At 37.9% G+C, this 26,688-nt stretch overlaps 3 protein-coding genes across 6 annotated transcripts in view; 1 reads left to right on the top strand and 2 right to left on the bottom strand.

The window, feature by feature from the left end:
• The window catches only part of scra (anillin, actin binding protein), a 75,252-nt gene extending 71,918 nt beyond the window's left edge, over positions 1-3,334 (top strand). For all 4 annotated transcript variants that reach the window (XM_089735856.1, XM_089735853.1, XM_089735854.1 and 1 more), the window contains exons 20-21: positions 160-360; positions 963-3,334. In XM_089735856.1, coding sequence (XP_089591982.1) covers positions 160-360; positions 963-1,247 — 486 coding nt within the window. In that variant the 3' untranslated portion in view covers positions 1,248-3,334. The remainder of the gene's footprint in view (positions 1-159; positions 361-962) is intronic.
• The window catches only part of LOC149500618 (waprin-like protein), a 337,771-nt gene that overhangs the window by 87,554 nt on the left and 223,529 nt on the right, over positions 1-26,688 (bottom strand). The window lies entirely within an intron of this gene.
• On the bottom strand, positions 5,873-9,093 carry AKH3 (adipokinetic hormone 3). The gene is made up of 2 exons (XM_089735735.1): positions 8,917-9,093; positions 5,873-7,549 (listed from the first exon to the last, which is right to left on the bottom strand). Exons 1-2 carry the CDS (start codon positions 9,091-9,093, stop codon positions 7,466-7,468), a joined length of 261 nt encoding a protein of 86 aa, XP_089591861.1. The 3' UTR covers positions 5,873-7,465.

The following is a 26,688-nucleotide window of genomic DNA, read 5'->3' as shown; positions in this document are numbered from 1 at the left end:
GCCCACCTGCCCTGGTAAAACTCGAAAGGCCTCCGGGCCACCAGTAACCTCTCAAACATAAAAAAAAACATTGTTCTGTCGGACAACTTAAAAAGGTAAAATTATATATTTCATAATTGAATGATAATATTGTGCTTAACAAGTTCCGTACGTTCCCAGGTCCCGATGGGCAGTCCGCTGGAGGGCTCGGTGTGCGTGGAGGTGCGCGCGCGCGTGGCCGTGCCGCCCCCCGCGCCGCACGCCGCCTTCCTCACCGCCTTCGATGACGTCAGCGGGCTGGGCGCCTGGCACCGCCGCTGGTTCCGCCTGCAGACGCCCCGCCTGGCCTACTGGAAGTACCCTGACGATGTCCACAAGAAGGTATCACCTACTGTCACCTCAACACCTAGACAAGCTTTTTCGTTAAATTTAGACCAGTAGATAACGTGATCCAGTCCCATGGTAGATCACAATAGGAAGGCCGAACTTAACCTTGAGGCTTAAGGTTGAAGTGTCAAGTATTTTATAAAGTCTTTTAAGCATCTCATTATTAGAATCAGTATGTGCTTAGCGTTAAAAGTATAAGGATTTTCATTAAACAATGATTTCTTTGATCTTTAACCCTTTGACTGCCATATAGGTCACCGGTGCCCTAAGTGGCGCGCGCATCTTAGTAATGATGTCGATTTCTCTAACGGCCTGGATTGTCTAATTTTTGTCTTTTTTTTATTGCTTAGATGTGTGCCACCTGGTGTTAAATGGTTACTGGAGCCCATACACATCTACAACGTAAATGCGCCACCCACCTAGAGATATAAGTTCTAACGTCTCAGTATAGTTGTTATTCCTATGTTATTCCTATGTATGTGGTATGTTATTCCTTCACCTTGGAAGTCAATCGTGAACATTTGTTAAGTACGTATATTGTTAGAAAAATTTGTACCCGCCTGGGATTTAATTCAACTCCATGCTCCCGATTCCAGATGCCTATAGGAGACATAGATCTGACGACGGTGACGTCAGAGCGCGCGGTGAGGGCGTCGCGCGACCTGTGCGCCCGCCCCAACACGCTGCTGCTGGAGTGCTCGATCCCGCCCGGCCTCATCGTGCCGGACAGCGGCTCCCTGGTGTACGTGCAGCGGGGCGGCCAGCTGCTGCGGCGGCACCTGCTGTCCGCGGACACGCCACAGGACCGCGACACGTGGATACGCTGCATCAACCAAGCCCTGGAGTACGTCCGGTGCTGCTCCAACGAGGACGACGACTGAATTAGAGCTCTATTGGGACGTGTTTTTTTTTAAGCGATTTTATGACCCGGTAACTAAGACCTTTAAGTCAATGTCTTATTTTAGTTTTTATTCTTATATGAAAAATGATAACATGGAGTGAAATGAGATGCGATGATATGGAATGTGAATTGTAATTTCAGTAAAATGGTGTTCATTTACGAAGTGATTTTTTCAGTGGACTTTTTAGAGGATCCCGAGATGTTGCAACTATACGAGCAGCCGTTGCAACTATACTGGGACCTTAGAACTTATCTCAAGGTGGGTGGCGCATTTACGTTGTAGATGTCTATGGGCTCCAGTAACCACTTAACATCAGGTGGGCTGTGAGCTCGTCCACCCATTTAAGCAATAAAATAAAAAAAATATAACTTATTTACAATCGATTTAACAGCCAACAGTCCTAGTTGACATCTTCTAATAACATGTATGAGAATCTACCATGAAAATTAGTTAAGTTGGACCTTCAAAGAAAGTAATAGAATTGTATCGCTATTCAATGGCAATGCTTAGGAAATGTCATTCTCAATATGCTTTTTAAAAACGCAAAACCACACATTACATTCAGGTACCGGTTTCAGTGTAAAATTGTGTTTTGACTTTGATTTTAACATATATTTTAATTTAGAAACAGTGTTTGAATTAATGAGTCCTGCAATGGACAATAATTTTTATAATTTGAACGGGCTGCATTGTATCGTGTTTTGTGGAAGTAAGTAATAAAAATCAGAATTGTTTGATTTTTTTAATAAGTATGAAATTAGTCATTAGTGCTTTGATGACCAATTTTACTTAATATACAATTTTATTACAGAATATAAATAACAATAAAATTACTAACCATTAAAAATTTAGTATTTTAATTAAAAAAGACATTTAGAAATAACGAGAAGTTATATTTTTATTTTAATGTGTGCATCACAAGACTCGAATAGTTTGACAAACAGTCAATCAACCTTTTGAAGAATAAGGTATAATGACGAAAAAGAAAATTTTAATTAAAAAATAAAAGTATTATTAACACTACTAATAGACTAATATAATTGACATCGCAATAAAAATAATACAATATATTACTAATTTTAAATTTACTTTTTTTTAAACGATATGCTCAATGACCACAAAGCTACTTTGAAATTGTGTCTAATTTTATTATATTTAATTAAATGCAAATCGAATGCTTTGAATTGAAAATTGAAATAAATAAGTCTCAAATGACCCACCTACATAGTTAAGAGTTAAACAACAATGTGTTTGTCTATAATAGAATATAAAATGTCCTATCAAAATTCGTAATATAGTTAGTAGTCCTAATTGACCGAAATATTGCGACTGCAATTGCAAAAACATATTAGATCACCTTCACTGGGTATTTTTGTATTAAACAATGTGATGTAAAGGACACCGTAAAATTTTTAAAATTAATCATTAACGACAATCAAATAGGACTGTAGATAAAACTCTGTTGAATTAATGATCAAATTGTAAAATTGGAATTTAAAAAATATTTAAATCGTACTTACTAACAATCTATATTTTATCTCCTTGTCGACGTTAGGACAGGTTCTTAATGTGACCTTGAATTGAATTATTTTAGTTTGTAGTTTTAATTATAGAATAGGAAAGTGGATTGCTGCTAATTTTCCGAATTTCGGCGCGTCATATAACGTGACTGGACGCAATTTGGTCACGTGTGACGTCATTAGCTAGTCAAATAACGAGTCGGCAATGTCGCATACGACTAACCACATATGACGTCATGCGCTGTCATAGAATTTTCGGTTTGACGTGAAAACATTTTAAAATAAATTTGTTCCATTAGCGATTTTAAATGTAAATCCAAAGTTGCATGCGAAAAAATTTTGCGGATTTTCTTTTTAATTTAATTAACATTTTTATTTTATTTTGTGTCCAGTCACGTAATCGTCACGTGCTGTATATCCGATCTAGCATGTCGATGTGTTTCGTATTTAGTACGACTATAATATTAAAATTTTTTTTTTTAGTATACCATGTAATTTAACTTGTATATAAAATCATTTTATTCGTTAATAAACATAAAGTCAAAAGAGCGTTTTATTAAACTAGTATGAGGTAGTACATATCGACGCTTGAAAGGCAAACGCGACAATGCGTGAACTTTACAGTAGACTAATTTAAAGTTGAAATACCTAAAAACAAAATTTATTTTAACGAATCTAGCTGTAGTAGAATCTAGCTAGCAGCTGTAGGATTGAAATGATTTTAATAGACTTAGAAATATATTTTATTAATATATTTATGTACAAAGCAGTTATTGTCGCTTAGTCACGTTTGCCTTTCAAGCGTCGATATGATTAGTGATAATAGAAGAGGTGGAAGGATGTAGTGCTGAAGGACAAAAGGCCATAATGTTGCTAATGAGGATATCGAAGACAGAGCGAAGTGAAAGAGTAAAGTAAGGAAACCTGACCCACACGTGGAATAAATAGCTGGGAAGAGAGAGAGAGAGAGAGGTAGTATAATTAGTTTGATAGCTGTTTCGTGATTAATAATTGATTGCTGAAGGACAAAAGGGAATGCAATGTCGCTAATGAGGATGTCGAAGACAGAGCGAAGTGGAAGAGTTAAGTAAGGAAAGACCCCACCACCATGTAGGATAAATAGCTGGGAAGAGAGAGAGAGAGAGATAGAGATAGTATGATTAGTTTAATAGCTGTTTCGTCTATGCTAATATTATAAAGAGGAAAGATTTGTTTGTTTGTTTGTTTCGAATAGGCTCCGAAACTACTGGACCGATTTGAAAAATTCTTTTTCCATTAGAAGCCGACATTGTCCCTGATGAACATAGGCTACTTTTTTTAAAAAAATTTAAATTTTTTTTTTTGGTTTCATGTGTGTTTTAATGTTTCCGAAGCGAAGCGAGGGCGGGTCGCTAGTGATTAATAATTGATTTTGGTTCCTGTGGCTAGTGTTAGTGTACAAATTATTAATATAAAATTGATAACTAGTGGTAAGTGATGTGCTTCTCTGCCCTTACACGTCTCGAGCGACTGTGCCGATGTCCAAAGTCCGCAAGAAAGAACCTTTTTGTTGCACTTCGTATTCGCCAATCACAACCATCTAAGAATGCAACCGCGTAATAGAAATGGAATTTGCAATATTTATATAGCTTGTTAAGTGTAAGTACCTATCTATCTTCGCCATTTTTACCGCGATTCCTTCCGGTTTCAAAGGTTTGATTGTAAAATTCATATCTTAATGTGACAGTAATCATTAGATAGTGACAGTAATGATTAGAATTCGTCGTGGCCTAAAGGATAAGACGTCCGGTGCATTCGTATGTAGCGATGCACCGGCGTTCGAATCCCGCAGGCGGGTACTAATTTTTCTAATGAAATACGTACTCAACAAATGTTCACGATTGACTTCCACGGTGAAGGAATAACATCGTGTAATAAATCAAACCCGCAAAATTATAATTTGCATAATCACTGGTGGTAGGACCTCTTCGGAGTCCGCACGGGTAGTTACCACCACCCCGCCGATTTCTGCCGTGAAGCAGCAATGCGTTTCGGTTTGAAGGGTGGGGCAGCCGTTGTAACTATACTTGAGACCTTAGAACTTGTATCTCGAGGTGGGTGGCGCATTTACGTTGTACATGTCTATGGGCTCCAGTAACCACTCCATACCAGGTGGGCTATGAGCTAGTACATCCATCTAAGCCAAAAAAAAACAGTTAACAATAGTAAAGGAATATTAGCGCTAAAGAGACTAGGATAAGTCTCGACTATTCAGTCCGAAGCTGTACAAGATAAAGATGGCCACTTGTCAAAAGAAATACCTCATGAGCCGGTTGGCCATATAAGCAGTCTTCAAGGCAAACGAAATCAAGAAATAGTTTTATATGTTGTTTATTAACAAGTTATTAATAAGGTATATGTTGTTTATGTTGTTTATTAATAAGGTATTGTCTCCGTAACAAATGTACTTTATACGAATATTATCTTTGTCGCGATCCGATTTCTAGGATCTACCATCGTAGTCTCTGATACGTTATTACTCCTGCCTTCGTTTTTTTTTTTTTTTGTTTAACATTAGTCAGTAATCTTACTTTTTGTCTGTATAAAAATCCTCAACCCGATCCTACGGACCGAATGGTAAATAGTTGCAGTCACCCCTAACACGTCTTTTCGGATCCTCCTGGTCTACTGTCGGTGCTTTTAGGTACTTCAAGCACCGGTCATCGTTCTCGTCGAACCTGTAATTTGCGATGAAGGGTTCGGCGAGCAAATCAACCCTCAGACACAGCTCACAAAGCTTGTCGCCGGATCTTCGCAGTCGCATTTCCGATCCGGCGGTAGATTCTGTGAAGCATTGCTCTTCCTAGGGCTAGTGTTAGCAACGTCGTCAGGTTAGAGCCCCGTGAGCTCACCTACTCGCCCGGTTACGCTGACATAACCCACTAGGTTACCAGCATATTCAGTAGGAAAAATAAAAATAAAACAATACAAATTCATCTTAAAATTTTATGATACACGAGCTAAATAATTCTAACAGTAGTTATTACAAGTATATCCAGGTACACAGTATAAACTATTTATGTTTTTTAAACTATCTTTGTGCATTTGATTAAATTTATAAATATTCAACCAATAAAACTTATTAAATTCCTAATATAAGCGCCATCTACCGGCAGTAAACTTACAACTAACTATAAAGGCTGATTTTTCAATTATCAGGTAAAAGTCAATCATAAGTCTTACCATAATAATATTTTAAATGCTAATACTTGAGAATCGAAGGCTGTTTGATAATTTTTAAAGGAAATTTTCTGGACGGATTCTGATGGAACTTCAATTAATAGCTCTAACATCCGAATAGAACGTAAGATAATTTTGTTATTATGGAAAAAACATGTCGCGAGCAACGCCGGAAATATAGATCTAATGTAGTAAAAATGGCAGTGTATTCGCTACTTAGTTTGGGATTTTAGGTAACTACAAATCTACTGGCAGTTTATGAACTCAGTCGAGACCAGCAAGTCGATCCCGGGAAAATCCAATGTATTTGTTCCTGAATTCTAATTAAACTGAAACCGCTTGTTGCTTAAAAAAATACTTCAATTTTATTCTATTACTAGCTGTACCCGACCGATTCGCTGGGCATTTAAAATTAACATTATTATTTCTCACCCCCACAAACATTCTCATCATTAACGCCCCCGCAACTGGTGTAGGGAGTTCAACACTCATATAAATATAAGCCTGCCATTAAGTACATTTATTTTCTACATGGATACCAAATTTCAAGTCAATCGGATGCATGGTTTAGTAGTTATAACGGAACATCCGTAAAAGCCATTGTAGATTTATATATTAGTATAGATATAGATATATTAATTAATAAAAAAAGATGCTTTTACGTGATCATTTAAAATCAGCACTTAATGTATACCGATGATATTAATGCAGCCTCGTAGAAATTCTAAAATTACCTTAATTACCTACCTTAAAAGTAATAATAAATTCCTTAATATTCATTTTTTTTAAGAGATTTTATGACCTGGTAACTGAGACCTTTAAGTCATTTCTTATTTTAATGTATATTCTTAATTTTATGAAAAATGATATTATGGAGTGAAATGAAATGAAAATGATTAATTTGAGACATTAATCAACTGGGATGAAATTAAATGAGATGATATGAGATGAAATCTAATCTCAGTAAAATGGTGGTCATTTACTAAGATTTTTTCAGTGGACTTTTTGGAGGATCCCGTGAAGTTACGTCCAGCGGCTTTGCTTCATTTTCCCACATTTGTGCACTTTCACAGATATGAAACGGTTAATAAACCACCATTATTACACATTTAAACCCGAAGAAACACTAAATAGACAAAATAAAACAAATCACACAACTTCACTCCTCGCGTTCCCGCCAAAAAAGTCCCTTAATATTCAAAATCTATGCCAGCCGTGTCATAAATGTCAAATTGATTAATGAACTCAAAGCACAAGGCAGAAGATTCCCGTTGCATACTGCCTTACGTTTAAAATTAGAGCTTACATTTTGTTCATTACACGATTTCTACTTATCTTAATAAAAATGTACCAAATAATCAAAAAACAATCAAAATTTTTATTAAATTCGCAATTCAGTTGTCGTATCGGCGGGAATGTCTCGGGTCTGTTAAGATTACGCAGTCGTCGATCTTCATTTTATTCGTCTTCGTAAAGGTATGGTCGGTCGCTCTCCTGACGCTTTCCCGCCATTTCCTTTATTAGATGCTCCTTTAAGTCTTGCTGCCAACAAGATTAACGATATTTGGTAAATATTTTTCAATTTACAAACTTAAAACTGGGTAGGTACCTAACGTTTTTTTTTTTTCTATTAATAAATACCTGGGAACAAATCACGCACGGTCATCCAATTCCAAATTAGGATACCCAGTTTTATTGGTACCTATAGATAATAAGCACCCACACATCACACGAATGTTTTCCCGATGCGGGAAATGAACACATTACCCCTCAGCATTACAGTCGGGGCCGCTAACCACTACAGCACCGAGTCAGTCACTATTTCACAGTACTTCACGGCCAGTCTTATTTGTTACCGAATTAGGTCTAAATATCGATTGTGTAACACAACCACTGAAGTATGAAACCTGAGCATAACTATCTCATCCTTTACTTAACGACAGAAAGAGGCGATGCTATTGTCAAAAGAACAACATTGTCCAATAAAAATAAAGAAAAAGCACTATTTCTTAATCTTCCGAATTTACTGGTGACAATAATCATCGTATTGCCTACTCTTGCCACAATTTGTATGTCATGGGCGCCTAAGCACCCTTTTATGTATCTAACAGCTTCAATGAACGCCTAAAGTTTGTAGGTATGCAGCTCGAACAGCAAACGTAGGCAAACGTTCCAACTCCATACAAATTTGAGTTAACTTTTACGTTATCGAGAACGTTAAAAAACTCACACCTAAGCACACTGATCGTGAGTAAGTCGAGTCTCTATAGAAAAACAAAAGAACGATTTTACTCCCACAGAGGCCTACATAAAGCATCATACTTAAAAAAAACACAGTCTTCATCAAAATACCATAAATATAATTAATGTAATCGAAGACTGTATTAGACACGCATTATTAAAGATAACTCAAAAATCTCTGGTAAGATTTTGAATTGAATTGAATTTTGAATTTTTTTTATTGCTTAGATGGATGGACGAACTCACGGCCGACCTGGTGTTAAGTGGTTACCGGAGCCCATAGACATCTTCAATGGTGAGTGCTCTGAGGAATTGTTCGAGATGATACCGGCATCTCGTTTCTACCATCGCACCGCCCGCCACCGGAGTAGAGTTCATCCATACTACCTGGAGCCACTGCGGTCATCCACAGTGCGTTTCCAGAGGTCTTTTTTGCCACGTACCATCCGAGTATGGAATGAGCTCCCCTCCACGGTGTTTCCCGAGCGCTATGACATGTCCTTCTTCAAACGAGGCGAGACGAGCATACGGCCGACCTGATGGTGAGTGGTTACCGTCGCCCATGGACTTCAGCAATGCCAGGGGCAGAGCCAAGCCGCTACTTACCGAGAGCCAAACTTCGTCCGTGGTCCGCTAGAGCAAATCGAATGATGAGGTTGCATACTTACTACGAAATGGCGACAGAATCTCGTGAATTGTCGACAGTCCACCGGCGCTTCGGCTACAGATCGTTTCCCGCCGCTCCAATCCCTGCTGAAGGTGATTTGAGCAGCCACCACGGCCAAGGCGCATGCCGCCCACACAAAAAACGAACTGAAATACGGTCGGAAGATCTTCACTTTCATCATTCATATGCTATATCGTGTGATAAATACCAGAGTTCGCCTATTAATCGCAATTCGGCTTGAGACACCGACACTTCATGATTTAGATTGTTTATGTTAGTAGTTTCTCTTTTGTTAGTTTTTTTTTTTCTTTAAAAAAATAGCAAAGAGAGAGAGAGAGAGAGAGAGTATTCTTTATTGTACACCAAAAAACAAATAAACAATGCGATACATTAAACACAAAAAAGTACAATTGGCGGTCTTATCGCTAAGAGCGATCTCTTTCAGACAACCATCAGGTGGACAAGAATCATTTGGAAATGAACAAGCAAAGCAACATTTATAACTATTAGAGTAAAAATAATTGTTTAGTAGAGAGTTAGAAAAGGTATTTCCGCATATTCTTCAATCGTTGTGAGAGACATAGTTACCATTATATCTCATCTCAATTAAAAAAGTTTTGCTACTGCATACGTACGTGGTAACTCCATAAAAATTGCTACAAATATTAATAAAATCACTTGAATTCTGCATTATTTATTTGGGTGTTATCACAATCAAATCTATTTAAACACGATTTTGTGTCTTACCTGTATTTCAGAATGATCATTTCGATGTATCGGTTCACCTCAAGTTTCCTTTGAACTGTGCGGTGGCGGACTCCACAACACGTTTTATACTAAGCGAGGATTAAGTCTGCGCGTCCCGTACAAAAGTTTCAAACATATCCTTTTGATCCGGGTGATCGTATCGAGGAAAATATTCCCGTACTATAAGTATTATCGTCAACCGAACAATTTTGCGACAATTTCGGTAAATGTTTCGGAAGATGCCTCCCCAATCACTCGCTCTCTAATAACTTTCCAAGATATGTTCACTTTTGAATCTTCTTCAAGAGGTCCTACCATCTTTACTGGTTGGTAGGACCTTTTGTGAGTCCGTGCGGGTAGGTACCACCACCCTGCCTATTTCTGCCGTGAAGCAGTGATGCGTTTCGGTTTGAAGGGTGGGGCAGCCGCTGTAACTATATTGAGATCTTAGAACTTATATCTGAAGATGGGTGGCGCATTTACGTTGTAGATGTCTATAGGCTCCAGTAACCACTTAGCACCAGGTGGGCTGTGAGCTCGTCCACCCATCTAAGCAATAAAAAAATAAAATCTTCAACGAGTACTGAGCTCTTTTCGTTTCTACTTTATAGGTTTTTATTTATTTATTTTTATTGCGTAGATGGGTAGACTTATAGCCCACCTTGTGTGGGTTAGCGAAGCCCATAGACATCTATAAAGTAAATGCCGCCACCCACCTTGAGATATGAGTTGTAAGGTCTCAGCTTTTACAGTACAACGGCTGCTCCACCGTTCAAACCGAAATGCATTACTGCTTCACGGCAGAAATAGGCAGGGCGGTGGTACCTACCTGCGCGGACTCACAAGACGTCCTATCACCAGTAATGTAACTTTAGGTTTTAAGGATTACTGGTAGCCTAGAGGCCTTTCCAGTTTCACCAGGAGAGGTGGGCGAGCAAAGTCTCAGCCAGGAGGGGTGGGATTTGCTAACAGCTACCCGAACTATTTCATACATGGTCAGTACAGGGTAAAAAAATCTGTTAATGTATATGGATTTTTTCTGGACGCGTGTTCATCAATAAACTCCTGCCAAGCGAAGGGAATGCATTTGCGGATTTCACTGGGTCGATAGAAGCTGAGTCCCCGGACCCTTATCAGATGCCTTAAATTTACAGTTGGTACGTGGAACTCCAACACAGATACACAACTCACTCCTCAGTGGATCGCGATTCCGATCTGATGGTAGGTTCACCTAAGCACTGCTCTTGTTAGGGTAGATATTAGCGTACTCTTTCAGGCCGAGCCCTGTGTGCTTGGCCACCAATCACTGTAAAGTCAGAATAAGCCCTCGATGCCACTAGCTGATGTAAGACTACTCTCCCCCCCCCCTCTCCCTCACTCTCTCCTTGTAACACGAGCGTTTAAAAAATATGAACGATACCTTAGTTTGCTTGTTCGCGAGCCCAGACTTGTAACATTGCCCTCGTGACCGTGTGACCTCATGATCCTAGCGACGATTGCATCGCAAGCAAGCCCGTGACTAAAAAAAGAAAGAAGGAGAAATGTATCGGAATTTTTGCACAAGGCAACCCTGATTATTCTAAAGAAGTTTTGCGTAGGTACTGAGGATTGGACATAGTGTGAAATATATATATTTAAAGAAAGATTGACAAGTTGTTGATATGATATAAGTGCGTACAATTGAGTACTTATCAGTGGTAGTTGATATGTATAAAATAATAATAACACAATAAAAAAGCATTTCACGTAGTCATTTTAAAATTTCGTTACATAATGTCATCTTAAAAAAATAACTGAGCAAAGCAAAAAATCATTAACGAAATTGAATGTCGATGTTGGAATCATTTTTTTACGGGCAGTTGGCTGAATCTCATATTAGGTTTCCGCACCTATGGAGCATATGTGGAACTTGACAGTCTGCAGATTTTGGGAACATTCCCACCACCTCCCATTGTCCCACCAACCTTGCGGTTATTAGGACCGAAGCATGAACTTCACGGCACCGAGGTACCGATCGGTTCTACAAACTAACACCGTCCCCTTCACTCCACTAGCATTCTCCCCATTCTGGGGCTGCTAACATCACCCACATTCTTCGTCGCCATCGATAATATAACATATAACATATAATAACATCGATTTTGGGAACAGAGGGTGGGTTCACTAAACGATTCCTATTTGTACTCTCTGACCCGACGTCCGATCTCCGTTCGGGGTAAAAACTCGGCAAAGTTCCCGGATTCCCGCGGTCAACTCTACAACCAGGCTCGCGGCGCCATCCCTAGAACGCCCGATCGACGGGTTGTTGAGGGAATAGTCGATTTTTTTTCCTACCGATTCTAGTAACTTTGAGGGGTTATTCTAGATTCACCGAACTAATAGGTGAGCGCACGGGGCTCAAACCTTACGATGTTGCTAACACGAGCCCTAGCAATAGCTGTGCTTCGCAGAATCTATGACCGGGTAATCGATAACTTTTCGTCAGCGGTTTCGATACAGCCACCCGTCAAGCCGCTCCGGGCGATGGCACTGGTGTCCAGAAATACCTCGTCGGATCAGAACCAGTCTGCCGTATCGGAACGCGATACACCTTCAATCAGTTTCACTTTAACAGCAGTTCTACGGAAGTTATACAGCGCACCGCGTGGCTTCGCCCCCTCAGGTCGCCTCCAAAAGGTCCGAAGCTGGGCATTCGCCCTTCTCCGGTCGCTGCCCCATCCTAGTGTCAGAAATCTGCAGGATGGTAATCCATCGTGCCATAATAAATACTATGAAATCGTGACCGAAAATCACCGGTTTTTCTCATTATTCTTGACTAATGAGAAACAATAATGTTATTTTTGTACAAAAAAAACCCAAATGATTAGGCACAAAATTCACGTTCATACATTTCCTTAATGTTTAACCGAACTCTCAATGCAATTCAATGGCGTGTACTTACTTTATACTCTCTCATAATACGCTTTTACTATTTTATTTTTTAATATATTTTTTTTATTGTTTAGATCGATGGACGAGCTCACAGCCCACCTGGTGCTAAGTGGTTACTGGAGCCCATGGACATCTACATCGTAAATGCGCCACCCACCTTGAGATATAAGATAAGTATAGTTATAACGGTTGCCCCACCCTTCAAACCGAAACGCGTTACTGCTTCACGGCAGAAATAGGCTGGTACTAGCTGGTACCAGTAATTACGAAGATTACAATTTATTTATAATTTAAAAATTATCTATTTATTGATGTAGGTAAGTATAAGGCTTAACAGGATAATCCTTAGTTTTGTCTAAATTCAATAAGAATGTCGCTAAAGTCTTTCCAGTGGAAATCAAAACATAACCTCTTGAAAATAAATTGATAAATAAATATTAATATAAAAATTTCTTCGTTCATGTTCCCCCTACATATGCGAGTTCTTCAGATCTCTTGAGGCCTCGATGTCTTCATTATTGAACGTGCTACCATAAACACAATTAACCAAAAATTGCGTCTCAAAAATGTATTCTCCTGTGAGATATTAACAGGGTATTATTTTTTTTTTTTTTTATTGCTTAGATGTGTGGACGAGCTCACAGCCCACCTGGTGTTAAGTGGTTACTGGAGCCCATAGACATATACAACGTAAATGCGCCACACACCTTGAGATATAGTTCTAAGGTCTCAGTATAGTCACAACGGCTGCCCCACCCTTCAAACCGAAACGCATTACTGCTTCACGGCAGAAATAGGCGGGGCGGTGGTACCTACCCGTACGGACTTGCAAGAGGTCCTACCACCAGTAAAAATTAATGCCTACATGAAAGAAGCTTATCAATATTTCAAGTTTTATCATGCGCGCTGATCATCTGATTCAAGTTTATGATTTATTCTGTTCCGAGATTAAGATGTTATAAATATCTAATCAGGAAAAACCGGTCATCTGACTCCAAGCTAAATTTCCTTGTATTATCAAAATAAGATAATGTACTACTTGCATACATATTATATAGCTGTTACGACCTCCTTCGCCCGCGTGGTCGTGGAAAAGAATTGCTTTTCGTGATAAATGGTAGCCTTATATTGATCATCTGATCTAAAACTATGAGTTTCAAAATTTATTTCATGAAAAAAAAACGCATTCCGGCTGGAGCAACCGAACGGTGTGGAGCTTTCTGTTGTTTTTGTTGTACGCTTGAAATTCAATAAATGGAATTCATTGGAAAAGCCAGTCTTAATTACTGTCACTATGGAAGGCAATGATCGGCCAACGTCGTTCACCGATCATATATTTGAAGAATCCATTTTTTAATACGCTTTTATTAGCTTCAGACGTATGTAAGTTTGTAACGGAATCTTTGAACATGATTTTGACCTCCTTCAAAACGTCGGATTAACTCGAAATTTGGTATACTTATTAAGGAGCGATGACAATGCAACATTTAAAAAAAAATTCAAAAAAATATATGGAAGAATTTAAATTCAACTAAAAAATGAAAAATACATAATAGTGAAAAAAAATCTAAGAAAATACGCTTTTATAGAAAATCCAACTAAAAAATAGAAAACGACGTCAAAGTGGATGGCGCATTTACGTTATAGATGTCTATGGAGGTGGGCTATGAGCAAGTCCACCCATCTAAGCTATTAAAAAAAACCTCTTGAAGTCGGTGAAAATTACATTAAATATATTTCGTCACATACGAACAAACATGGATACAAAGCTAATAAAAGAGCGCTAAAGTTTCGATGGAGGTAGGTACCTTTAAGCCGAATGTGTATTGTGTACTATATATGGCTTATAGTGATTGCCTATTTATGTACGTGCGTGTTACATTTTATTATTTAAATCATTTAAGGTGCTAATACAGCATACGTTATTACCTACCTAAAATTTCGGTATTTCCACGTAATAATATGTAAAGAAAAACCTTCATAGTCTAAAACTCTTTAGTTTTATAAAATAGGATTTTTCTTATATGTCATTTAGTGAAGTTTGACATTCAGTAAAAAGAAAGTTCAGTTTGTTAAAAATAATAATTTTATTAAATTAAGGGCTTTAAATGTTGTTTTCTCATTATACACATAACAGAAAACGCAATTAAGTCTTTTATTGTTTATTTATTCTGGAGTACCCAATATCATTATACCTACTTGTACAAATACGAGGGCGGGATGATAAGTACCGTAAAATGGGGCGATTAGGGACAAATTCCAACTTTATGAGCAATTTTAAGGTAGTTGTTGATGTATATAATGCTATATCAGGATCAAAATGATTGAGTCTTGGGGGCATCTTTGTTGTCTAATTTAAAATTATACAACTAGCATTACAGTTTAAGCAAAAAATGCAAAAATAGGTGTAATCCCTATTTACCCGAAAATTGCGGTTAATTGGGACGAAATGAGAAATTTGCTAGGGTTGGCACTACTTTTATTTTTATATATAGTTTTAATTTATTTATTTATTTAGTTGCACCAACAAAGTGATCATCAATAAAAAAACTGACAAAAGTACATGGCAGACATCACCTCAATTATAGGTGCAATCGACAGTGCATTAACAACATTAATTGCATTAACAAATATATATATATATATATATTTATACATATATAATGGGCTTTCTTAGAAACGGTTTATATTTCTCCGTTCTTGGTAAGTACTTAGGGGCTGATATTTCTATCTGGGTTAAGAGACTAGGTGTGTCGGTTATTCTATGGATTAATCAGATGAATACCCCCACTCTGAACAAATATTAAATATTTTATTATGTATTACTTAGACATTTTTGTCCACCTTGAGATTTCATTGATCTTGTTACATGTCTCTGCAAAATCGACTTCCTTATATTAAATTACTTATCTATTTCAACTAAAGACTTATTCCCAATTTCGCTTCGAATAAACCAGATTTTTACTAACAAATTAAAAAAATATTGTTATAACTACATAGACAACCCTACAAACCTGTACCTATTTATACTTAGGTCGTTTCCATTTCACGTATTTTCATCCCAATTGACCTCTTTTTCGTTGTTATTTGTACCTAAGACGTCCCCAATATCCCCAAAAACAACAGATTTTTACATGTATTTTTATTTAATCAAATACATTAAAACCAATAATAACTGAGACTTACCTTTAATATATATGCTGGTTCAAACACTAAATAACGTTTATAAATCATAGTCGTCTTCTATTATTATCAAATAAATAAAAGAGAGCAAAGTTTCTAGCACTAAAATAATTACCACCACAGGAAGTTAATTTGATACGCGATTTTTTATAAGTTAGCAGCTATTATCATGCATATTCAGAGTTGTTTTGTGAACTTTCAACATTCTACTATTAAACTACAAAAAATGGAAGATTTTGCAACGAATATAAAACTTATATTGAGCGTCGAAAGATTTTCCCGGTTTTTTCCCGATTCGCCTCTCAATCCCTAATCGCCCCATTTTACCGGTAACTAGCCTCTTTCTATTTAAAAATTAAAAATTTAAAAAATGGTTTTGTCATTTTTAAATTTGTATCTCTGGCTACCTGTGTTCTAAATTTGAATTTGGTGGCGTGAAAATTTTATTGATTTTTTGTCATTTGAAAATATATTTCGTCAAGTGTTTTCAAAATGGATAAAATTGAACAAAGAGCGGTGATAAAGTTTCTTCATATGAAGGACATGAAGGGGATAGATATCTATGACGAATTAAATAATGCTTAGGGTGAATGTGCTCCTTCTTATACCACAGTAAAAAACTGGGTGGCTGAGTTTAAACGCGGTCGTACATGTGTCCAAGATGTGTAAAGTCGGCTGGAAAAGTGGTGGCTTCCGTCTTTTGAGATGCAGATGGGATCTTGATGATAGATTACCTTCCTAAAGGTCAAACGATTAATGGAGAATACTACACTAATCTTCTATATAATTTTCATCAGTGTATTCAGCAAAAACAATCAGATTTGGCGGAAAAAAAATCATCTTCCCCCAAGACAACGCTAGGGTTCACACATGTGTTAAAGCTATGGCAAAAATCAACGAATTGAAGTATGATTTGCTGTCCCACCCACCTTATTCGCCTGATATAGCGCCATCAGACTTCCACTTATTCCCTAAGCTCAAAACTTTTTTGGGCGGACAGAAATTTGCCACAAATGATGAAGTCATAGGCGCTGTAGAGTATTTTGCAGGCCTCGAAAGAAATTATTTTATGGAAGGCATTACTGTTTTAGAACGAAGATGGAATAAGTACATAGAAGTTCACGGAGACTATGTCGAAAAATAAAATTAATTTTATCACGAAAAGTTAAGTGTTTTATTGTTAGGCTAGTTACTTTTCATCACGCCCTTGTATCTCGTTTAGCTATTTTATGTTCGTGATAAGAGTTGATAAATCACTTGAGTTACAAGTGGAACGATTTTGTAATGCTACCAACTTGAATGATATTTTCGTCACAAGAGTTCAAAGGACGACCGATTTCGCGTTAAGCTTTGAGATACACAGAGCGCAGAGATATGACAACGGCAATCATATCGATATCTCAATTATTGTATTGTAAAGATAACCAATTACATCGATTGAAATCACTGCTTTGCCACGGAATTTTGGCAGAATAGGCAGATACAGGCAGAATCTTGAAAACCACCGGTATTTACATAGGCTAATAATATATTTTTTTAACTGATGGCAGTCTGTTTTGAGGCTGCACAGATTTCGCCAAGACTACACTTTAGACAAATATAAAGACAAACAATATTAATCTATTCTCAATTTGACCACAGACTTAAAACAATAACAATAGTTTGACCAATGGCGGATCCAGGGGGGGGGGGTCATGGGGGTCATGACCACCCCCTGAGCTGGTTCCAGGACTTAGGTGGACCACTAATTGAATATAATGATTTTATTTATATATTTTGTCACCATACAGATTTTATGTAACTACATACCTTCAATATTTAATTAATTTAATATAATATAATAACTTTGTATAATGGCAAACGTCTGGGAACGAACGCATCTAAATTTGACTATGTGACCCCCTCCTGGGGCCAAAGCTGGATCCGCCCTTGAGTTTGACAATAAACAAAGAGTATAAATGTGTAATGTTTTACCACCCTGCCTATTTCTACTGTGAATCAGTGATGCGTTTCGATTTGAAAGATGGGTTAGCCGTTTAACTGGAAAAACTGAGACTTTAGAACTCATATCTAAAGTTGGGTGGTACGGCATTTGGGTTGTAGATTTCTTTATCTACCCATATAAGTTCTATAAAAAAGGCAACATACAACCTTTTTCACCGAGACATGTGAAAACATTGTGTGCATTCCGTCATTAATGTTGTCAAGACATCTTATCTATATAATTAATACGTGAAGCAAAAACTTTGTAGGTTTTACGAAACTACCTACCCCTTTTTACGAAAATAGCGGAGAAGTATGAAATTTTCCACACTTATAGAGAACTAGCGACCCGCCCTCGCTTCGCTTCGGAAACATTAAAACAAACATGAAACCAAAAAAAAAAAAAAAGAAAAAAAATTAAAAAAAGTAGCCTATGTTCATCAGGGACAATGTCGGCTTCTAATGGCAAAAGAATTTTTCAAATCGGTCCAGTAGTTTCGGAGCCTATTCGAAACAAACAAACAAACAAATCTTTCCTCTTTATAATATTAGTATAGATATAGATATAGCGAAGGAGTGCAATATGTTAATATTTTTTTAATTATGCATAAAAAATACATAAAATAAATAAATAAAAACATTACACACACTACCATGTATTTGACACAACATATATTTTTAATCTATTAGTCTTTATTGATATTTGTCTTAGGTGTAGTCTTCGCGAAATCTGTGGTTATAGAAGTATAGGTAAATAGTCTTTAACAACAGAACCATTATTATGATTCAAATTTATAATTTCAATTAATTATAGTCGAATTTTGACTAGTGGTATCTATCTATATGTATAAAAATGAATTGCTGTTCGTTTGTCTCGCTAAAACTCGAGAACGGCTGGACCGATTTGGCTAATTTTGGTCTTGAATTATTTGTGGAAGTCCAGAGAAGGTTTAAAAGGTAGATAAATATGAAAATACTCGAAATTAAATAAAAATAACAATTTTGTTTTTCTTTGATGTGTCCCTACGTCGGACGGATTCCTTTGGTTTGTTTTAAATCTATTTTATACAAAAGTTTAGGTCTTTTATTTATAGATTGAGGCACTACGAAGTCTGCCGGGTCAGCTAGTCTGTAATAAAAAACCTTACGCCAGACATTCATCTGTTTAGTACGTTTATTCTCAATTTTTCTCGGATCTATCCTCTTCGACACAGCGCACGTGATCTTAAAAACTACAATATTTTCAAAGGACGACGATTCACACATCTCAAAATACAACAAAGGCTTATATGTAGATTATTCGATACAATGCTTTGATATACACAAGTGGGCAACACTTTTCATCAGCCGGACCGTCACAATGGCCGTGCGAAGCGACAGGTGGCCTATTGTGAATTCGTACAATATCCGTTATTTTTAGTTCACCTAACTAGTACACGAACTTGGTTTTGCTTGTGTTTAAATTTTTTTATTTTTACTTTTTTTGTTTTATTTTTTATTTTATTTTTATTGCTTAGATGGATGGACGAGCTCACAGCCCACCTGGTGTTAAGTGGTTACTGGAGCCTATAGACATCAACAAAATAAATGTCGCCACCAATCTAGAGATATAAGTTCTAAGATCTCAGTATAGTTACAACGGCTGACCCACCGTTCAAACCGAAACGCATTACTGCTTCACGGCAGAAATAGGCGGGGTGGTGGTACATACCCGCGCGGACTCACAAAACAAACTGCCATGTGTCATTAATGTTTTTTTAAATTCAAACTTAATTCGTGTTGATTAAGTCTAGAATCCATCACTACAAATGTCTGCTGAAACACGCGTTGTCTGAATACTCTTAATCGTCCCGGTATCCCCATTGTGAATGAATGAATAGGTACCTACCCATTGACCTAATCACCTCACAATGACATTCATTTGAAAACATTTCTAAGAGCAAACCACATTATAATGAACTTCAAAATTATCTGCAATTTCTGTTTGATCTGTGATAAAAATCTTAACCAAACAAACGTTATGTTAATGTTTCGTTTTTCTCATTACCTTATATAAATTACAAGATCATGTTATCTGAATATGTGTACGTATGTTTTATCTTTTAGATAAAGGCTTTGTTCGGTAATGGTGCACAAGAAAACAATGATAAACAGCATTATGCTTCGTAGATTGTTGACTTGCAAAACTATAATATAAACCAAAATGTAAAAGGAGTTTAATAATTTTGTTTGGCCCGGCCAAACTAACATGTCGCACATACGGTGCTACAAAGTCACTTTAGCAATTTTTGTTATTGAGTATGAGAAAATACATTTTTAATGTCTGATTAATTTTAATGTTCTGATGTCGTCGTCGCCTAAAGGATAAGACGTCCGGTGCTTTCGTATTTAGTTATGCAACGGTGTTCGAATCCCGCAGGCGGGTACCAATTTTTCTAATGAAATACGTACTTGACAATAGTTCACGATTGACTTCCACGGTGAAGGAATAATATCGTGTAATAAAAATCAAACCCGCAAAATTATAATTTTGCGTAATTACAGGTGGTAGGACCTCTTGTGAGTCCGCACGGGTAGGTACCACCGCCCCGCCTATTTTTGCCGTGAAGCTGTAATGCGTTTCCGGCTTGAAGGGTGGGGCAGCCGTTGTAACTATACTTGAGACCTTAGAACTTATATCTCAAGGTGGGTGGCGCATTTACGTTGTGGATGTCAATGGGCTCCAGTAATCACTTAACACCAGGTGGGCTGTGGGCTCGTCCACCCATCTAAGCAATAAAAAAATAATAATAATAATAGTTATTAGCAAGACGAGAGAGATGTTTGCTTTTACTGATGAGATTTGAAGTTGTAGTTTAAATATTATCATTTTATTTCTATAGCCTAGCAAAACTATATATTATTATATAATAAGATGTCGAATTTACCAACATTTCTCCTGAAAAATTACATAATTTGCATAGGTGACGTTATCGCACAGTATGCGCGATATGTGGCATACTTATGCCTTAACTTATGCCTTACTTGGAGAAGTAACTACAAAAGGGGAAAATCTTCCATTGAACGAGTGAATTTGCTCAGTAGACTGACGGTCTGGAAGATCTTCTACTGAGCGATTGAAAATTCTCGGTAGTTAGACCAAATTTCTGAATGTTATTGTTCGGAACTTGTTTATACACAAACTTATCTCCAAAATGTCGTTAGCGAGATTTAGGCATCTGTTTTAAATGACTTGTGTTATATGATAACGCACTGAGTTTCTCGAAGGATCTTCTCAGTGTGTCACGATTCCGATCCGGTGGTAGTTTCAGCGAAGCACTGCTCTGGATAGAGTAAGTGTTAGCAATTCTGTCAGGTTGAGCACGTCATTTCGGATCCTCCCGATCCACTAACGGTGATTTTAGGTACCTCAAGCACCGGTCACCGTTCTCGTCGAACCCGTCGCTTGCGACGAAGGGCTCGACGAGTAAATTAACCCTCAGACATAGCTCACTGAGTTTCTCGCCGGATCTTCTCAGTGGGTCGCGTTTCCGATCCGGTGGTAGATTCTGAGAAGCACGGCTCTTGCTAGGGTTCGTGTTAGCAACGTCGTCAGCTTTGAGCCCCGTGAGCCCACCTACTAGTTAAGGTTACGCTGATATAGGTTCTCAAGGCTATCAGCTTAGGTAGGAAAAACAAAAAATCAAGTTGAGCTTGTGAGCTCACCTATCGGTCTGTGTTTGAATAACCCGTTAAGTTACCTACGATTACGTAGGAAAAAATACTGTCCCATACTAATAGCTACCGGCTACAAACATAAAATTTGTTATTTTTTTATTGCATCACGAAATACCTAAGATAGGGTTATCCACAGCTTTGCTGCCACATACCCGGTTTATTTTGTAGAAAAATTAATGACCTTTCTGCATAATTGTGACTGAATCTTATACCTTTTAACGAGCAATTCTTGTATATTAATATATATGTATATAATCTGAATCTCGGAAACGGCTCCAACGATTTTCATAAAATTTAGTATAAAGAAATCGATCTAGCTACGATTTATTTTCAGAAAATGTTGTTTTATTCGCGTTTTCAATAATCAACTCTTCTCGACATCTATTGGCGAATAATAATACTATTTTTCTTAATTGAGAGCAACTAACCGCTTTAAAGACACAAGATGGCGTTATCAAAAATAAAAAAAACGAGCAAAGCTCGGTCATCATCTAGTTTTATTGATACATTGTTTAATATCCTCTTATCCTATCCTCCTATCTTATGCAATCCCCTCCGTGCAGTGGTGCGGTCCGTCTAAATTTTAGATACAGTTATTATTTAATACAATTAAAATTTAACACCATCTCTCAAGATTGAGACGTGAATAGAGTCTTTGATCTCACGTCCTTGTGTGTGCTTGTTTATATAATAAAAAAAACAAAAGACACAAACAAACATAAGTTCTTTTTTTTTTGTGTGTATCTATACAATGTATCTTGTATTGGATATTTTACCAAACGGATAATCCGTTGTGTGTGTTGTGTAATGTGTTAGCAGGAACATCCTACAAGTGTCCTTTGAAGAATGAAACGGCTGGAGTTTTAAGTTAACGAAAGACCGTTGTTTATTGAAGTCGTTGAGAAATTAGACAATTCTTTTTTGGAAGAATGTACCGAGAGAAGATCTTTCACCGAGCTAGTGAAATTGCTCGGTAGACCGACGAAGATCCGCATATCAACTTATTTTGGAAGTGTCTGTCAAGCTTCTGTCAAATATCCTGTAGTGCAGCGACAGAATTTTGAAAAGCGCTTTTTAAGATATTTACAGAATAAGTTTGCATCCATACATGTGTTTACAGGTGGTAGGACCTCTTGTGAATCCGCACGGGTAGGTACCACCATACTTTAAATTTTAGAACTTTTGAACTTTTAGAAACAATTATGAAGAAAGGTCATGAATTTTTCTAAAAAAAACCGCGTATGAGGTAGCAAAGCCATGGATAACCCTATCTTACGTACTTCGTGATGCAATAAATAAATAACAAATTTTATGTTTGTAGCCGGTAGCTATTAGTATTGGACAGTATTTTTTCCTACTTAATCGTAGGTAACTTAACGGGTTATTCAAACACAGACCGATAGGTGAGCTCACAAGCTCAACTTGATTTTTTGTTTTTTCTTCCTAAGCTGATAGCCTTGAGAGGCTATATCAGCGGAACATTAACTAGTAGGTGAGCTCACGGGGCTCAAACCTGAGGACGTTGCTAACAGGAACTCTAGCAAGAGCCGTGCTTCGCAGAATCTATCACCGGATCGGAAACGCGACCCACTGAGAAGATCCGGCGAGAAACTCAGTGGGCTGTGTCTTAGGGTTAATTTACTCGTCGAACCCTTCGTCGCAAGCGACGGGTTCGACGAGAACGGTGACTGGTATTTGAGGTACCTAAAAGCACCGTTAGTGGATCGGGAGGATCCGAAATGACGTGATTACAAATCAATAATAAACTACGGTATAGCCAGCAAAAACCATTCGACCCAACGAGATAATAATACACTTCGATGCTCACTTTGTCAGTGTTAAGAATAATTTAATCTGTGGTCACGCGTCATCGGTGAAGTTGGCCCTAAGCTGGCTCCAAAGTCCTGAAAGAAACTCGTGATGGTTGTGTGTCCGCTCGGCAAAAGCGGCTTTATCTAAGGCGCAGGGTGTGGGCGCAGAGGTGTTAGGGCACTTTTAATGAACCTACTCTATTTGTACCTATTCAATTTTGGCCGCGCAATTATTAACGGGTAATGATTGCACGATATGAGCTAAAGACGCTTTTGCCGCTGCCCTGGACACGTCCTTACGGATCCATCAGATCGAATAACCCTTGCATTAGACGCCTTCCGATCTAACTGTAGGAGTAGGGACCCCGGTAACCGTACTCGTCGAACTCGGCAAAGAGTTCGACGTCCAACCAAACCTAAACATCAGCCCGCTGAGTTTCTCGCCGGATCTTCTCAGCGGGTTGCGATTCCGATCCGGTAGTAGATTCATTCGCGAAACAACTTCTCTTGAGTTAGGTTGTTAGGTCTCATTTGCAGGCGCTCGGGTAGCTGTTAGCAAATCCGTTCCTTCTGGCTGAGCCCTTGTGAAACTGGAAAGGCCTCCGGGCCACCAGTCAACTCTCAATCATAAAAAAAAAGCTTTTGCCGCTCGGAAGCACCCTGCTATCCAGCAATTACATTGTGTTAGCACCGAAGTTCCGGGAGCTTAGGAAATCTGAAAAACCGTGGTATGAACCTTAAAGAGTTTTTTTTTATTGCTTATATGGGTGTACGAGCTCACAGCCCACCTGGTGTTAAGTGGTTACTGGAACCCATAGACATCTACAACGTAAATGCGCCACCCGCTTTGAGATATAAGTTCTAAGGTCTCAAGTATACTTGCAACGGCTGCCCCGCCCTTCAAACCGAAACGCATTACTGCTTCACGGCAGAAATAGGCAGGGTGGTGGTACCTACCCGTGCGGACTGACAAGAGGTCCTACCACCGGTAAAAAATTGATATTGAAATTTGATAAATGAAATAATCGTGTTTATGATGTATAAAGTGGGAATAGTTCAAAACAATTCGTGAAATGTATACATTGCCGCTTCGGTGAACCTACGTATAGTAATGGACGTATGTAGCTGATAGTAGTAGAGTAGTAGACAGAGAGTAAGTCTTTCGGCTTCCTAGACCTCAGCCTCTCTCTTCAGTGAGTATTGGGTCTTGCAGGACACGGAACGTGGAGGCAACGCTGAATTACCTAACTTTAAGAAAGGACATGTGTTCTAATATTCAAGTTTCGTGACGGCATTTACATTGTTGATGTCCACGGGCTCTGGTAACGCGTAACGGTAAAGATGAGCCGAGATTAGTTCACCCATCTCGCCCAAGAAAAAAAAACAATAACAAAAACACGTTGTAAATAAATGTATACTTTTTAATAGTGCTTAATGTTTTTGATAATTAATTTTATATATACTCGTAATACATCATTGCTTTTCTTTGAAATGATAAAATGACAATTAGCCAAAACGTGTAATAAAGATAACTAGCTTCTGGCCCGTTGATCGATATTCGACCATAAGCAGTGATACCTTAAGGCTTACATTCATTCTGTGCTGTAGTATGTTATAAATAGTATGCATGACATTTTGAAAAAAAAACCGGCTCTTAATTACCAAAAATCGTTAATACTAAAGTTCGTCAATAGGTGCTAAGCAAAAACTAATAAGGAAAATTGGTTGAAAAACATATAAGAGAGCGGAAAAATCTTATATTGTAAAAATGAATTGCTGTACGTTAGTCTCGCTAAAACTCGAAAACGGCTGGACCGATTTGACTAATTTTGGTCTTGAATTACTTGTGGAAGTCCAGAGAAGGTTTAAAAGGTAGATAAATATGAAAATGATCGGAATTAAATAAAAATAACAATTTTGTTTTTTCTTTGATGTGTCCCCTGTCAGACGGATTCCTTTTGTTTGTTTTAAGTTTATTTTATGCAAAAGTTTAGGGCTTTTATTTATCGGTTGAGGCACTACGAAGTCTGTCGGATCAGCTAGTTTAAAATAAAATAAAATTTTTGCTTATTTCTAAGCATTCATTTTATTTATTTATTAATGGTTTCATTTGTGTTCCTTTCAATTATTACTTTTAAAATTACAATTACTGAATATTCTTTAAGCAATTGTAAGTGCTCTTTTTCAAGAGAGTCCGACGAGCAAACTAACCCATAGACACAGCTCACTGAGTTTCTCGCCGGATCTTCTCAGTGGGTCACGATTCCGATCCAGTAGTAGACAAAGCACTGCTCTTGCTAGGACTAGTGCTAGCTAATTCTCTCCGGGCGTAGCTGGAATAGCCCCTTAGGCTACTAGCAAATAGGTAGGGAAAAAAAGTCTTTTTGCTGATCGCCAGTAGCCTTGCAAAGCTTTTTTTCCCTACATAAGCTGATAGCCTTGAGAGGCTATTTTAGCGTAACCTTAACTAGTAGGTGAGCTCACGGGGCTCAAACCGGAGTGATGCTAACACTGACTTTAGCAAGAGCAGTGCTTCGCAAAATCTACCGCCGTAACGGAAACACGACCCACTGAGAAGATCCGGCGAGAAACTCAGTGGGCTGTGTCTATGGGTTGATTCGCTCGTCGAGCCCTTCGTCGCAAGCGACGGGTTCGACGAGGACGGTGACCGGTCCCTGGTATAAAGGTTCGAAGTTGGGACACAAAAGTCTGCGGTGAATACCAACAGCGACTAATAAAACTCTTGCCCCTAGTAAATTGCCATGTCCGTTATCCGTAAATAGTACCTAATATGTAAATGACATATCGGCAAATCTAAGGAAGAGCATTGTAAGTCATATTTAGCTAAAATTTGTACTAGTTTGTTAACCGACTTAAAAAAATGAGGACGTTCTCAATTCGACTGTTTTTTTTCATGTTTGTTACCTCATAACTTTTGACTGGGTGAATCGATTTTGATGATTCTTTTTTTATTAGAAAGCCGACGCTTCCTTCGCCTGTGGTCCCATTTACACCAGTTCTGATAATAGTATCCATGAGAAAACCATATAAGTCTTAAATTTGCATTAAGTACGTGCGCGACAAATAGATGAATAACTCAATATCACGCCAACCGATTTCGATGATTATTGTTTTTAGTGTATATTAATTTGTTTTGGAATATCTTTTTTTTCTATTTGAAGTCGGTTTTTCTTAAAGTATGTCTATTTACAATTTTTGTTATTTGTTGCTTAGATGGGTGTTAAGCGGTTACCGGGGCCCATAGACATCTATAACGTAAATGCCGTCACCCACCTTGAGATATGAGTTCTAATGTCTCAATTCTTACAGTACAACGGCTGCCCCACCCTTCAAAACGAAACGCATTACTGCTTCACGACAGAAGTAGGCAGGGTGGTGGT

This window comes from Bombyx mandarina, chromosome 20, assembly GCF_030267445.1.
Source record: "Bombyx mandarina strain Sakado chromosome 20, ASM3026744v2".
NCBI lineage: Eukaryota > Metazoa > Arthropoda > Insecta > Lepidoptera > Bombycidae > Bombyx > Bombyx mandarina.
This window is presented reverse-complemented; position numbering and strand designations above follow the sequence as displayed.